This window comes from Vulpes lagopus, chromosome 4 (genome assembly GCF_018345385.1).
Source record: "Vulpes lagopus strain Blue_001 chromosome 4, ASM1834538v1, whole genome shotgun sequence".
NCBI lineage: Eukaryota > Metazoa > Chordata > Mammalia > Carnivora > Canidae > Vulpes > Vulpes lagopus.
The window spans coordinates 30,308,789-30,322,568 of record NC_054827.1 but is presented as its reverse complement, the minus strand read 5'-3'; the positions used below and the strand labels follow the sequence as shown (position 1 = coordinate 30,322,568).

Genomic DNA, 13,780 nt, shown 5'->3' with positions numbered 1-13,780 from the left:
AACAGGGAACGGCACTCTATCATTTCTTGGCAGACACCTACCTCCCCTTCAGAGAAGAAAGAGTCAGGTAGGATGTCTGTGAAAATAAAGAACACAAAATGGAAATGATAGAGCAAGCCAAACAGTAAGAAAATAAGGCTTTGCCTCAAAAAGGAAAAAAAAAAAAAGAGTAACAGAGAAGAAGGGATGTAAAATGGTTCTGGCAAAACTTGTTCTCTTTTCTAATCATTCTGGGGCATAAGGGGTGGTCTGGGTGGGGGGCCAGGGCCCTCTCCCTGCTAGTTATCCTACAAGTCCAGCAGGAGCTGCCTGCCCATTGGTGCTGCTCGGGATGCCATCACTCTTGCTTCTTCTCATCGAAAGTAATCCAGCCCATTATGAATCTCTCTATTCAACTCTCAACTACAATGTATAGTAACGGGAGTCTGACACAGAGGCATGCACTTGCACTTTTGTAGGCTGAGCAAGTCCCCATTAAAGGTTAAATAACACATAGGGTGGTCTGATGCTAGGGAGAGGGTTTATGCAGCTTACTTGTTTGTTTCTAGTATCACTGGCTCAAGACCAAGTACCAAGATGACCCAGTGTCTACCCCCATTTGGGTAGCCCAAATTAGCCAATCTAATGATGGGCCAGGACCAAAGTAAGACTTTTCTATGACATTCCCAAAGACAGAGTGGGTGGAAGGAAATGCCACACACAGGGTCCTGTTCTTGTTCTTTGCCTAGCTACATAGCTAGGCCTCACGTGAAATACAGCCAGAGGGATCTATAAAGGCATCAGGGTCTGGAAACCATGTGGATGCACCCAACCCCCTTTGTTTTTCAAAACTGTCAGTAACCTCTTTCAAGTTTACCCCCAATTACCTGTTGATGCTGTTTTTCTGTGCTAACATCTGCCAGTCCTTGCCTTTGGCATTGGGAGTATCAAATGTAGCGCAGATCCGCTGTCTGATGGAGTAGGGGATTTTGAAGGCTTTGGGACCAGTCTGTGCAGGGAAAGTGCTATCCTCTTGTGCAAAGAAAGTGATGGTTTCTCTTTCACTCTATAAACAAAGAAAGCATGGTCAGATCTAAACGGAAGTGTTACTGGTCAACACTTTTATTTTTTTAAGAAAATCTATTAACACACATGCACAAAATGCTTGGCTTCTGTCATGGACTCTGTAACATACATTGAAATGTTCCCCTTTCCTCTAAAATAGTAAATAACTTCTCTAAAAGCCTAGTGAATCATGAACTGGAGATTTACAACAGTGCCTTCTACTCGAGGGAGTCATAATCATCAAGGAGATGTCAGGTGACAGCAGAATTAAACCTTTTTTTTTTTTTTTTTTTACTATCAGAGATGGATCTAGAATCAGTAGGAAGAAGTCCCCAAATGACAGATTTCAGTTCCATGAAAAGAATGACCCTGGTGATAGTCAGAGCTGACCAAAGATAAATAAGCTAATCAAAGCTGCTGGCTGGGCAGGTACACAACAGGAAAGCTACAAAGAGCAAATGATTGTTTACTGATCAACTTTAAGTTTGTGTTGCCCTGTTCTGGGATGTGAAGTGTGTGATTCCATAGTAAATATTCTGGTCTTGTTTCAGAATTACATTGCTTTGGTCATATACAAGCCAGCGAGGATTCAGTGAAGAGGTCTAGAGCCTGTGGAGTGGCACAGGCTGGCCGGCTTCTGCCTGCTGTCTTCCCACCCCTGCCTTCTGATTTAGAGCTATCCAGGGAGGACTGGTTATTTCAGTGCATGCCAGAAACCAGATCATCATCTCCAACATAAAACCATATAGACATTGGTCAAATTAAAGTGGCTGCTGATAAGTTTATGTGAACCAACAGAATTTTAAAGCCTGAAAAGTATCTGACTGAATCCTTCCTGCATTTATGATATGCTACAAGTCACAAGGGTTTCTGTAAAAGTCACTAAGGCCTCTATAATCAGTTGACTATGAGTTGACCAAGAGAGATTTTCCTGGGTGGGCCTGACCTAATCAGGTGGCCCTTAGAAGAGAGAAGAGGCAGCTCTTATCTGGAGGCGTCTCTCCTGCTGGCCTCGTAGAAAACAAACAGCAAGGCTGTGAACTGTCCATAGAGCAGGACAGGGGGCTAGGGTCCAAGGGCATCCCCTAGGAGCTGAGAGTGACTCCAGTCTAAGAGACAGCAAGAAAATAAGGACCTCAGTCCTCTAGCTACTATTATTGGCCAATAATCCAAATAAGCTTGGAAAAGGACTCTGAACTCTAGCCTAGAACATATCCCCAGCCACTACCTTGATCTCAGCCTTGTTAGATCCTAATCAGAAAACCCACAGGCACCTGGATGGTGGTTAAGTGGTGAAGTATTTGCCTTCAGCTCAGGTCATGATCCCAGGACTCTGGGATTAAGCCCCACATCAGGCTCCCTGAGACTGCTTCTCCCTTTCCCCCTGCCTGCCACTCCCCCTGCTTGTGTGTGCAAGCATATGCTCTCCCTCTCTGTCATAAATACATCTTAAAAAAACCCAAAACGAAACAATTATGCCATGCCTAGACTTTCAACCTACAAAAAATGTGAGACAGTAAATAGGCACTGTTTTATTCTGTTAAGCTTATGGTAATTTGTCATATAGCAAAAAAGAAAATATAATAATAATATAAGGAGAACTTAAAGCATCATGCCTGAGATGGGGTTAAGGGACTTGGTTAGGACTGTTTAAACCACAAGAAACTGTCCTTCATGGTAGGAATTTGTAATCTCGTGTTTTCTTTCAAGGTAACACGTGCCATTTCTGAGCTGTTCTGTGATCCTGCCTTCAAGTTTTTTTTGAACCTTAACACCTCTTCCTACTTCGGGCACCAGAGCCAGGAGAGCCCTTCCTGGCAAGTGCCCAGGCTCACATGGCTATACACCTTTAGACTCAGTAAGTCTTATGTCTTTAAGAATCTGTTAATTGAGGAAGCTGGTTCACACAGAGATCTTATTAATGATTGATAATATGTTTTGATATTTCATAACCATTTGACAAAGTTACATTTTGAGGGCTCTATCTTGGAAACACAGTGCCTTTATGCAGTATTTCCAAAAGGGTATTTCAGAAGATGTTCCCAGAAAGAGCAGGTCTATAGTCAAATACATTTGGGAAATGCTGCATATTATATCTTCTGCTTGAAAATTCAAAGTACATATTATCACATTAAATAGATTCTACTTACTGATTTTAGTTCTATTCCTTCAGAATATTATAGAACAACACTCATCAAAATTCTTCCAGTATTTCATGATAGCATGGGATAATAGAAAAGCATAGTTTTCAGAGGTAGAGAGACCTTGCTTTGGAAGATGCTTTTATACTTCCTAGATCAGTGACCTTGGATGCTTCATGATGCTTCTGTCTCAATTTCCTAATCAGTCTTTGGCTTTTTTTATAGACCCCATAAAGGTTATGAAATGTAGTGAAAATTACCCAGGCTGAAACTAGCAGTCTGATTTCCTAATATCTACACCAGGATTCATTTCACTATGCCATCCTGCTTGAAGACAAGCAGGTGGTTAAGAAAAATGCTGAGCATTATTAGATTTATGCTTCAGGAATTAAGAGCAGGAAGGGCTTCCTGTTGGAGGCATATGGGTTGGCTTTGGAGGATGAGTAGCTATTGACTCAGTAGAAACTGAATGGGTAACTAGTTATTTTTGGTGAAACATACAAGTCTTATTCTGATATGTTGGATTGTTACACAATGAACCAACTCAGGCTTCTTAGTGCATGAAGTAGGTTATGAGAAACAACATTTTAATCGTGGTTTGTAAAATTTCTTCTGGCCTTTAAAAATGTAAAGCAAAAACAGTCTCCTTCAATTTCCTGACTTAAGGGAGAATGAGGTCCTTTTAAAAGATGGTGGAAACTATAGAGAGAAAAAAAGAATTCTATGCAAGATAACATGAGAGCTTGTCATTGTAAACTGGCATGAAAGGGTGTTAACATGTCAAAAGGTGGCTTGCCAGCAAAATTGAAAGCACTGGAAGCCTCCATGATAAAAGATTCCAAGAGACTGAACTGGCTTTGAGTGGAGCAAGCTGACCAAGCTCTCTTTACTGTTGGCAGAAGGGAGACCACCCTGATCCACAGTCTTCAGGACAGAAGTGGTAGGATTTCAGAGTGAATAAAATATTATATGAGAATGACTCTTAAGTTTATTTTTTCTATTTTGGACACTTTAATAAGTGGGCCCCTGGTTTTCTTCTAAAGTTTCTCAATTTAAATATTTGCCATGCATAAAGATGACACTTTATGTAACATTTATGGTGCATTCTAAAAGACAGCTGGGCCAAGTAATAAGAATCCTGTAGATACATCACATTTTCTGATTGTTTAAATTAAATATGCAGAGGAACAGCAGATTTTCATGCTCTGCACATCTGAGATAAGCGGCTGCTACTTGGCTAGCTGGGGAGTTGTAAATCAATGAGAAATTCCAAGTATTCTGTCTATTTTGCAACAGACAAATCATCCCCCAACCTTCCACCACTTTTGGAAGAAAGATAAGGGAACTGCTTGAAGGGAAAATTGTAACATGCAAGTTTCCCATTTAAGTTCTTTCTTCAAAAAAAAAAAAAGTATTCTTCAATAATATTACATTAACAAGGGATGATGCAATAAATGACTTAGGGATTCTTCTGTTCTCTTCAATATTAGTAAAATGATTTCGCTTTGGACTACAGTTTTTAGATCAGGGATACCGTTGCTTTTATAGACTATCAATTGGCAATAATCATTAAGTAATCCAATGAGGTTACATTTAAATAGAACCCTCCTGCTTCTACAGATTGGCACAATAATGGCCACTCTAAGGAACAGAAAAAATATACTGTCTTGATCATTGAAATAATTTTTAAGTGTGAGAATGACGTGAATGACTGTATTTATTTGGAAAGCCATTTAGATGAGAAGGCATGAAGGTATATGATGATGTGAGGCTTAATGTAAGGAACCAAGGGCCTTCAGTGAGGATAATCACGGCATTGATTCAGATATTTAAAACAAATGTTATCTTATATATACAATGACATACATCTATATGTATCTCTTTTACCTCTCACGGTACCATTGTTAAATTTGTGAAACAGACCCTAAGATCATCCATTAAAATAAGTTAGGAGTTGGAGCTCTGAGCTTAACTAGACAGGGATTTTTGTTTGTTTTTTGGAGTGGGGAAAGGGGTAGATACTTAAAACAAATTCAGACATCTATTGAAAGCTTGAGAAGATTTATTTCCTTATTATTATTATTATTATTATCTTTAATCAATGAAACCCTATTACTAGCTTATTAAAACCACCTAATGCAGGGTCTTTCAACCTAAAGGCCATAAAGTATGATGCACTTACTGATGTAATAGTCCCTATTCACTGACTAATACAATTCATGTCTAGAATGCATCTTGACTCCTCCAGGTAATCCTAGCTTCTCAGCACTTTATGTATCTTCATTTTTTCTGGAACCAGCTACAACTAGAATCCAAGTCATTTTTCGGAAGAAGAGAATGCTTTGTATTCACTAGATCTATCCTCAGTTCTATGCTTCTGCTAGGAATGAGACAGTCCTGGAGTTAAGGAACATGAGTGATCGATCATACACTCAAGATCTTCCATTGTAGGTGGACTGACATGTGGAAAATCTATTCTATTCTCGAAGACCTATAGAATGAACCCTTATTCCGGCCCAGCCCAGCCCAGTCCAACTTTCTGCAGTCTTGAGGAAAGAACTTCCCAATTTTCATCTAATTTCATACTCAAAGACAAAATTTATGGTGCTACGATGTTTGTTACTAGTGCCTAAGCATCCTCCCACCCTCCCAAAGGAAGACTTACATTACACACAAAGACCATAGTCAGTATTATTAAATTAGACTTCCCTGATTGGGATCTGGAAGCAGTCTAGTATGGAAATCCAGTCTTTGACCTGGACATCCTATAACTGGGTTGGGAACTCTTGCTCCCCATTACTGGCTTTAACATCTGGGATAGGAAAGTTGACCTCTTTGAGAATGTTACATCATGCCAAGTTGTGACAGTATAGTATTGAATCCCCAGAGTTGGATAGTTATATGTGAAAACCCATGAAGTGGTACTGAAATAGAGTGGGTTTCAAAAGTTCTTAGTTTTCTGCTGACATATAAAATAACAGATTTGCCTAGAAATATGGCTTATTATCAAGAGATGGGGAAGCACTGGGCCAAATGCCAGCAGTAACACTTGAAGAAATTAATAAAATGATCCTTCTGGGGTCAAAAGGGGTTAATAAATCTCCAAAAATGTAGTAGCCTACTAACTGGATAGTGGTAGCCCAACAGTGAATAAAGATTATTCAGATGCTTGCCTTTTATTATCAAGACATATGGTGGTGTCCTCTTTTTCAAAGCATTTCAAAGTGTAAGCTTGCTAAGCATTAGACCAGGAAATGGAGAGTAAAGGGTAAGACTGTGCTTATTAGCTCATTTTCCTCCTGTTCACTTCAAAAATTTGCTTAAGTGGGGAGGATAGGTACCAGGCTATCTCAACTCCATCACAGTCCTTTTATATGGATTTCCTGTAATAGTAGGAGTTGGTCGTCACCATCTAAGTGCCTTAAAAAATAAAAACCTTTTAAACCTGGAATTGTTGTATTGATCTGTGATCAGACATTTAGGGAGTTTGCATCAGAGGTTATCTTTCCGTCCCACCTCTTCATGCTTGCTTCTGAATGCCAGAAGGAAAATCTGCTTGGATTTTCCTTTTGTATTTATTTTAAAACTTTCCTGCAATTTTTTATTTTACTTTGAAATGTATTGTGTTAAATATGCCATGACTTTTCAAGAAAGAGATGCTCAAAATATCCTACCCTATATTTCTGGATCTACCTTGCCCATCAAAACTAGTTTAGCATACAATGTTAATTGGCAATAATGAATGCAAATACTGTACAAACATGTCAGTTAAGACAGCTATCAATTTTGAGGCACAATCCTTTAGAAAGCCATCCACTCTTCAGAAAAACTATTTGGGGAATTAGCAATGCTCATTTTGCATAAACAATGAATTGAAATGAGAATGGAGTGAAGTGATAATGCTGTAAGACTACAAGTTTTCAAAGAAAATAACAAATTGAGTGGTATGTGTATAACATTTGTTAGGCCTTCTGCCAAGCCTGAATGAATAAATATACATTATTTATATATTTATACATAAATATGTATGTGTGTATGTCTGTACACATGCACGCACATGTACATATGCTACTGATGAGCAATAAAATGTGTTTTTCTACCCTAGCCAGGGATTACCTTGTCATTGCTCAACAAAAGCATCTCATGTCTCCCCTGATTCTACCCCTCAGCTGCTCTCTCTCCCTCCCTTTAATTTTTTTTAAAATCTTTTTAATTTTTATTTTATTTTATGAGAGAGAGAGAGAGAGGCAGAGACACAGGCAGAGGGAGAAGCAGGCTCCATGCACCGGGAGCCCGATGTGGGATTCGATCCCGGGTCTCCAGGATCGCGCCCTGGGCCAAAGGCAGGCGCTAAATCACTGCGCCACCCAGGGATACCCCTCTCTCCCTTTAAATAACCAGGCAGGTGGGAATGCCATTGTCTCCTTTCTAAGCCAAATACATAGCCATGATGAAGCCATTCGGTGGTTTAGGGCAAATCAGAGCCATGGCAGAAATTAGGTGTCTTTTTGCAAAAGTGAATTCTCCTCTGACTCCCATTCTAACTTTGCCCTTTAATAATGATATGACCTTGGACAGTATCCTCTCCCTCTCTGCACTTGCATTTCCTTACTTTGTAGAATGAGACTTCTGTCTACTTTGTCGTACATTATTGCATCGATGAATCTAGATTTAATGGAAACTGGGCTATGGGGGATATGAGACATTGTATGACAGCAGGGAACCAAGGTCCTGAAGATAACTTATGGAAAAATGGTCAGAACCAGTAGAAAAGCAGCCCAATGGTGACCTCGTGCCTCTTCCAGGTCTGTGTCTCAAATGTACCATCAGTCTACAAATGAACCACAGGTGATATTCCAAACCTACAAAGGACGATTAGATTGTTTGTAGTTCTGTGCATAAAACCAGTGCTTTCCCCTAAAATTTAGCTCTCCACAGAGCCTCATCTCTGATGGGTTGAGTTTCTCAGCCCAACAGGAAGCTCAGTTCAACCCTCAGCTTGAGGAAGAAGTTGATTTGCCCTTATCAGTAATGATGCTTAAGAGTGAGTACATTCTGAAGCTCTTTTAGAACCTGTGTAACACGACTGAAATAGGTACATTTATCTTCCTGTCCTGTAGAAATTGGGTCAAGTGGTCCTGCGGACTAAGGACTCACCTCTAGGATGGATGTCTGCACTTGGAGGATCTGTTCATGGCCTTTGAGCTGCCGGATGCAGATTTTGCAGGACAGCTGGGTGGTGGTGGGCGTGTAGCGCTCCAGGGAGAAGGCACAGTGCAAGGGTTGCCAGTTACTGCACCACACGCGGGAGAATGGGACTTCCTGCAGGAAAACAGGGGAGAGAAGAGGGGTCTGGTGTGCAGAGCCTGGCTGAGAGGAGAGGCTTAATAGCAATAATTATGATGATGATGACAATGATTGCAGCAGAGATAATTGCCTGAGCAACTTTGGTGAAACTGTTGTAGAAATAATGTTCCAGCATATGCCAAGCAGCACAAAAAGTAATTAATGTCAATTCCAATGGATAACATTTGAATTCCAAAACCACAGCGCAAGAACTCAGATTTCACTTGGTGACACACAGTTAGGATACCATCAAAAATTAATCCTCATGCTTTTCCACTAAAAAGAATATTCTTTAGAAGACTCCTCTGGTCCATCCTTCTCCCTAAGCCTGGGGTAGGATGATATCTTTTCACTTAAATGAAAATTTTGTGAAAGAACTCACTGATCAAGGGGCACCTGGGTGGGTCAGTCTGTTAACATCTGCCTTTGGCTCAGGTCATGATCTTGGGGTCCTGAGTTCAAGCCCCACATCAGGATCCCTGCTCAGTGGTGAGTCTGTTTCTCCTTATCCCTCTGTCCCTCTTCACTTGTGTTCTCATGCGCTCTCCCTCTAAAATAAATAAAATCTTAAAAAAAACCCAAACACCTGACCAGCACTTATCCCAACACCACAAACTTATATAGAATTGTGTAAAAGAACACACTATTGCTAGTGTATCCACCATAAAACATTATACATTCTGCCAATCACATGAGAACATACACACACATATACGCACACCAGAGAGGGACACAAACACTAGGCTGCCCAGAATAGTCTTGTTTGTCAACTCCTCATTCACTTAATTCATCTGTTCCACAATTATGTGCATGGTGCTTACTCATGACCATACGCTATACAAGATAAACAATAAGAAACTAGGTTCAGTCTGTACCATCATGGGACTCAGAGACAGTTGAGTGGCAAAAGGGGTTTTTACTATATGAGGGGGGGAAATAATAAAATCTATATACACCAGCCTTTTTTCCTATTACTAGTCAGTGTATGCCCGATCAGGCTGTGCTCAGGCATGTGGCTTTACAACAATGTGAACTAGAGGTCACTCATTGATATTCTTTCATCTACTAAAAAGTCTCTCCTTCCTACTTTAATCAGGCTGAGATTCTTGGCAATGACCATGTATGACCAGCCTCTAGTAACGTTCATTTTCACCTTTTTCTCTTTTTTTTCATTTCATTAATGTGTTCTTTTTTACCTTTCACTATAAATATCATTTTCTCCAATATTAACACTTGCAGGTGGCAGAAGATACATTGGGTTTGGAGGTTTGATATTCTGAAGTATGGCTGGCGATGAAGCCATCATGTGTTACAAGATCGGGGGCCATGATTAAAATTCAATCAACTCACTTTGAGGAACTAGGAGTTACCAGAATTCTTTGTTTTTCTTTTTAAGATTTTATTTATTCATTCATAGAGACAGAGACCGAGAGAGAGGGAGGCAGAGACACAGGCAGAGGGAGAAGCAGGCTCCACACAGGGAGCCGGACGTTGGACTCGATCCTGTGTCTCCAGGATCAGACCCCGGGCTGCAGGGGGCGCTAAACCGCTGCGCCACCAGGGCTGCCCTTCTTTCAGAATTCTTTTTTTTTTTTTAAACAACTTTATTTTTTTTTATTTATTTATGATAGGCACACAGTGAGAGAGAGAGAGAGGCAGAGACATAGGCAGAGGGAGAAGCAGGCTCCATGCACCGGGAGCCCGACGTGGGATTCGATCCTGGGTCTCCAGGGTCGCGCCCTGGGCCAAAGGCAGGCGCCAAACCGCTGCCCACCCCGGGATCCCTTCTTCCAGAATTCTAATGGGCACATTGCTTGTTTCTTAGTTTTCTCTACTGGAAGTCTCACAGACCCGGATTTTGGATGATTCACGGGGGGACCAGCAAGGAAGGACAGCCTTTGATTGTTGCCCACTTGAAGAGAGGAACACTAGCTGTAGGGAGTCTGAGAGAAGAAACTCATGCCCTAACCACTACCACACATCCCAGCAAGGAGTATAAGGCTTTGTGGTCTTGTTTCATTTGTTCTTAATCCTGAATCAAGGGAGAGGCAGTGGAATTTTCATCTCAAGATGCAGTCAGGGACTGAGAGAAGGTCTGGTTGGTGAGGTAGCCCAGCCATCTTTGGAGGAAGTCATTTTCCTGACAACACTCAAAAATGACTTTTCACATGCACCAAATTCTACACCGGATAAAAGAAATAATGACATGCATTTACAAGTTCTGTCATTTCTTCTTGTTGTCCAACCCAAATCTTTCTGTGCGTCTCCCCCTAAGGCTTCTCCCATGTTGGAGGCCATGGGTAACCCTTACTTCAACACTTCTGTCTGCTTGCTGACTCTTCAAGATCCTATCTGTTCACAGACTCCTTGCCACCTCTCTGTGGAGAACTCTCAATAGCTGAATCTTTGGAAGTTATCTCATTATCAATCACTAACATTATACTTGTAATCATTTTATTTGGCCTTTACTTTCTCCAACAACTCTACCTTTTCAAAACAGATTATCACCATTCACTGTCTGTCCTCCAATTTTCTTCTCTCCACTAATGATCCTCTTCTCTCCTCATTAGAGCTAACTGTGGTGACCTGCTCCCCAATCTCCTGCCTTCAGTCTCTATGATACGGAGCTAATGAGGGGGTTAGGGCTTGGCCAGAGAGGGAAACAGGAAGCAGCTTACTGGTCTTCTTTAGGAAATAACACTGCAGTGTCTCTTCTACCTCTAATCATGAGTAGGGGACACGGATGTGACCAGATCTCCTGGGAACTCTGTTTTCATTACAAGAATCCTTTGCATTGGGCCCAGTATGGCCCCCTGATACCTGCCACATTTAACAGAGTCTCCTGCCTGGCCCTCCGGGGCTTCCATCATCTGTTGTCCTATCTTCATTTTAATAGCCCTCAAATAAACTCTCCTTTAAGCAAGTATGTTGTTGTTGTTGTTTATATAGAGTTATTTTGCAACAACCTCCTTTCATGAAAGAAACTCTAAGATAGGGCTCCAAGGTTAACAGGTACTTTTGCCTAATTAAGACACCTGGGTGGCTCAGTTGGTTAAGTATCTGACTTGATTTCAGTTTAGGTCATGATCTCAGGGTTGTGAGACGGAGCCTTAACTCTAGAGCCTGCCTAAGATTCTCTCTCCCTCTCCCTCACCAACTCTAAAAAACAAAACAAAACAAATCAACAAACCCAACAACAACAACAAAAAACAAAAAGCTAAGGTTTTTGTGTTTTTAAATAGAAATTTGAGTCATTACAGTATAATATAAGTTCTTGAGGATCAAGGCCAGACAGAGCTGAATTCAAGGTGCCGCTCTTAAACTGACCTCCACGTTGTGCAGTGGATCTGAATCCTTGCTAATTCTTCCTTTCCTAAAAAACAAAATAATGCTACTGACCATTTATTGAAAAGTGTCCTCTCTGGTATACTTTGCTACATTTCTTATATTTTCTCCAGAGAATGCTGGCAGAAAGGTAAGAGAATCATGCTCACTGCAGAGATAATTTTCCCTTGCAGAAAGATATGAGAATCAGCACACACACACTCCTCTCTTTTCTTTTTACATTCCACAGCACACAATCGAAACATTTTAAAAATCTGATTTTAAGATCGTATCAAAAGAATATTCCTTTTTATTGTTGGGTTGAGTAGCAGCTGCCAAAAGTGCTCAACAAAACATTTAAAAGTAATAGAATTAGAAGCGCTGTGATTAGTGTGTTTTCAGGGCAACCATCTTTGCTTTCATTTATTAAAAAAAGAACAAACTATCAAGATGCTCACTGAGCGAGAGGAATGATGTGGCAAGTAATATGGGAGGACAAAGTGTAGCAAAGTTATGGGTGTTTAAAGAATTCCGGAAATGTTTTCATTTTGATTCCCATTATAATTAGGTTCCTAGCAGATGGAGAGAATGTAAATCACATCCTAGCAGGAGACAGACACAGGGTTCCCCAAGACACAAAGTATGCCGAAAAGAAAGCTGCTTTTATTCTAGGGAGGTGACAGCTCGTATTTGTGTTTTGTAGGATTTAAAACATATTTTATTGTATACTGTTTATTCTAGCTTCTCCACCCCATAGTCAGCAACAAATAGCAGAATGGGTGATTCTGTAGCACCCAGGTCCCAGTAACCTATGGGGAGCAGAGCTATTTATTTACCTCCTAGAAAGGTCTGCTAAATCTGTGGAGGGGATCTCTGACTGTGGTCAAGTCTTAAAAAGCCTGAGAAGAGAAGAAATACTTGTTTGTTTGTTTTTTTTTCAGGGGAGGGGAAAGGGAAGACCAGCACTATGGGTTGCAGCATAGCATTTTGTCAACTCTAATCCTCCAGAAGCTAACCTAACAAGATTTCAAAGCCAGCTGGTCTGACTCTGGATCTAACCTTGAATTTACACCATTCTAAAAACATTCCTTGTGCAGTTGGTTGGTGTCTCATGGGGCAAATATTCTAGGCAGTGGGTATCTCCTAGGCCTGAAAATTCCCGGTAAATGCCAGCTATCCCAGAAGAAGAAAGTAAGGTTTCTTAGGAGAGCAGGCTTTGGGTGCCAGCTGGAATATGTCGCCTCTCAGATTCCAAAATTAAAGTTAGAGAAAGAGGGAGAGGAAGACCAGAGTTCTTCCATGCATTGAGCTGGAAGATGACAGAAGATGACAGGAAGATTTACCAGTTGAAGGAGAGACCTATAAATGATGTCAGGAAGAGTGAGATTTTCTGTCTCTGCAATAGCTCTCGGTTAGTTCCCATCCACTAAGCCCTAATGAAAAGCCATTCTCTATTATCCACGCCAAGTTTATCAGTGCACATCATGTTCTACATGAAGTTCAAGCAGGATGAGCACAAACCCTCCCCAAAGGGCTTACATCTGATGCCTGGAGCAAACACAGCATGGCCATTAAGAGCAGCACAATACGCATTCATACAAGCTAGGGGATTTTAGTGATGACAGAGGCAAGAAAATTGGCGGCAAGGGCGGTGGTGGCGGGGGAAAGGAGGAATGGAGCAGAAAGCCATTTGTGGGTAAGAAAAATGAAGTGGAAATGAAACTCAGTGGCAAACCCCTGGTGCAGAGAAAATTAAATTATTTCTCAGCCTTCCAAGACTCTTTCAAATTATGCTCAATTACAGAAGGCAAATATTTATCCATGTTCACAACATCCATGCAATCCAAGCCATCCCAGCAGTAAAGCTTGTTGGGTTTCCTTGTGAGCCAATGCCCTTTTTCTTCGGTTGGCCTCTGTGGCATGTT

At 41.0% G+C, this 13,780-nt stretch overlaps 1 protein-coding gene across 1 annotated transcript in view; it reads right to left on the bottom strand.

The window, feature by feature from the left end:
• The window catches only part of UNC5D (unc-5 netrin receptor D), a 540,317-nt gene that overhangs the window by 17,528 nt on the left and 509,009 nt on the right, over positions 1-13,780 (bottom strand). The window contains exons 15-16 of the mRNA XM_041751170.1: positions 8,343-8,507; positions 867-1,045 (exon numbers count right to left, since the gene is read on the bottom strand). Of these exons, the coding sequence (XP_041607104.1) occupies positions 867-1,045; positions 8,343-8,507 (344 nt within the window). The remainder of the gene's footprint in view (positions 1-866; positions 1,046-8,342; positions 8,508-13,780) is intronic.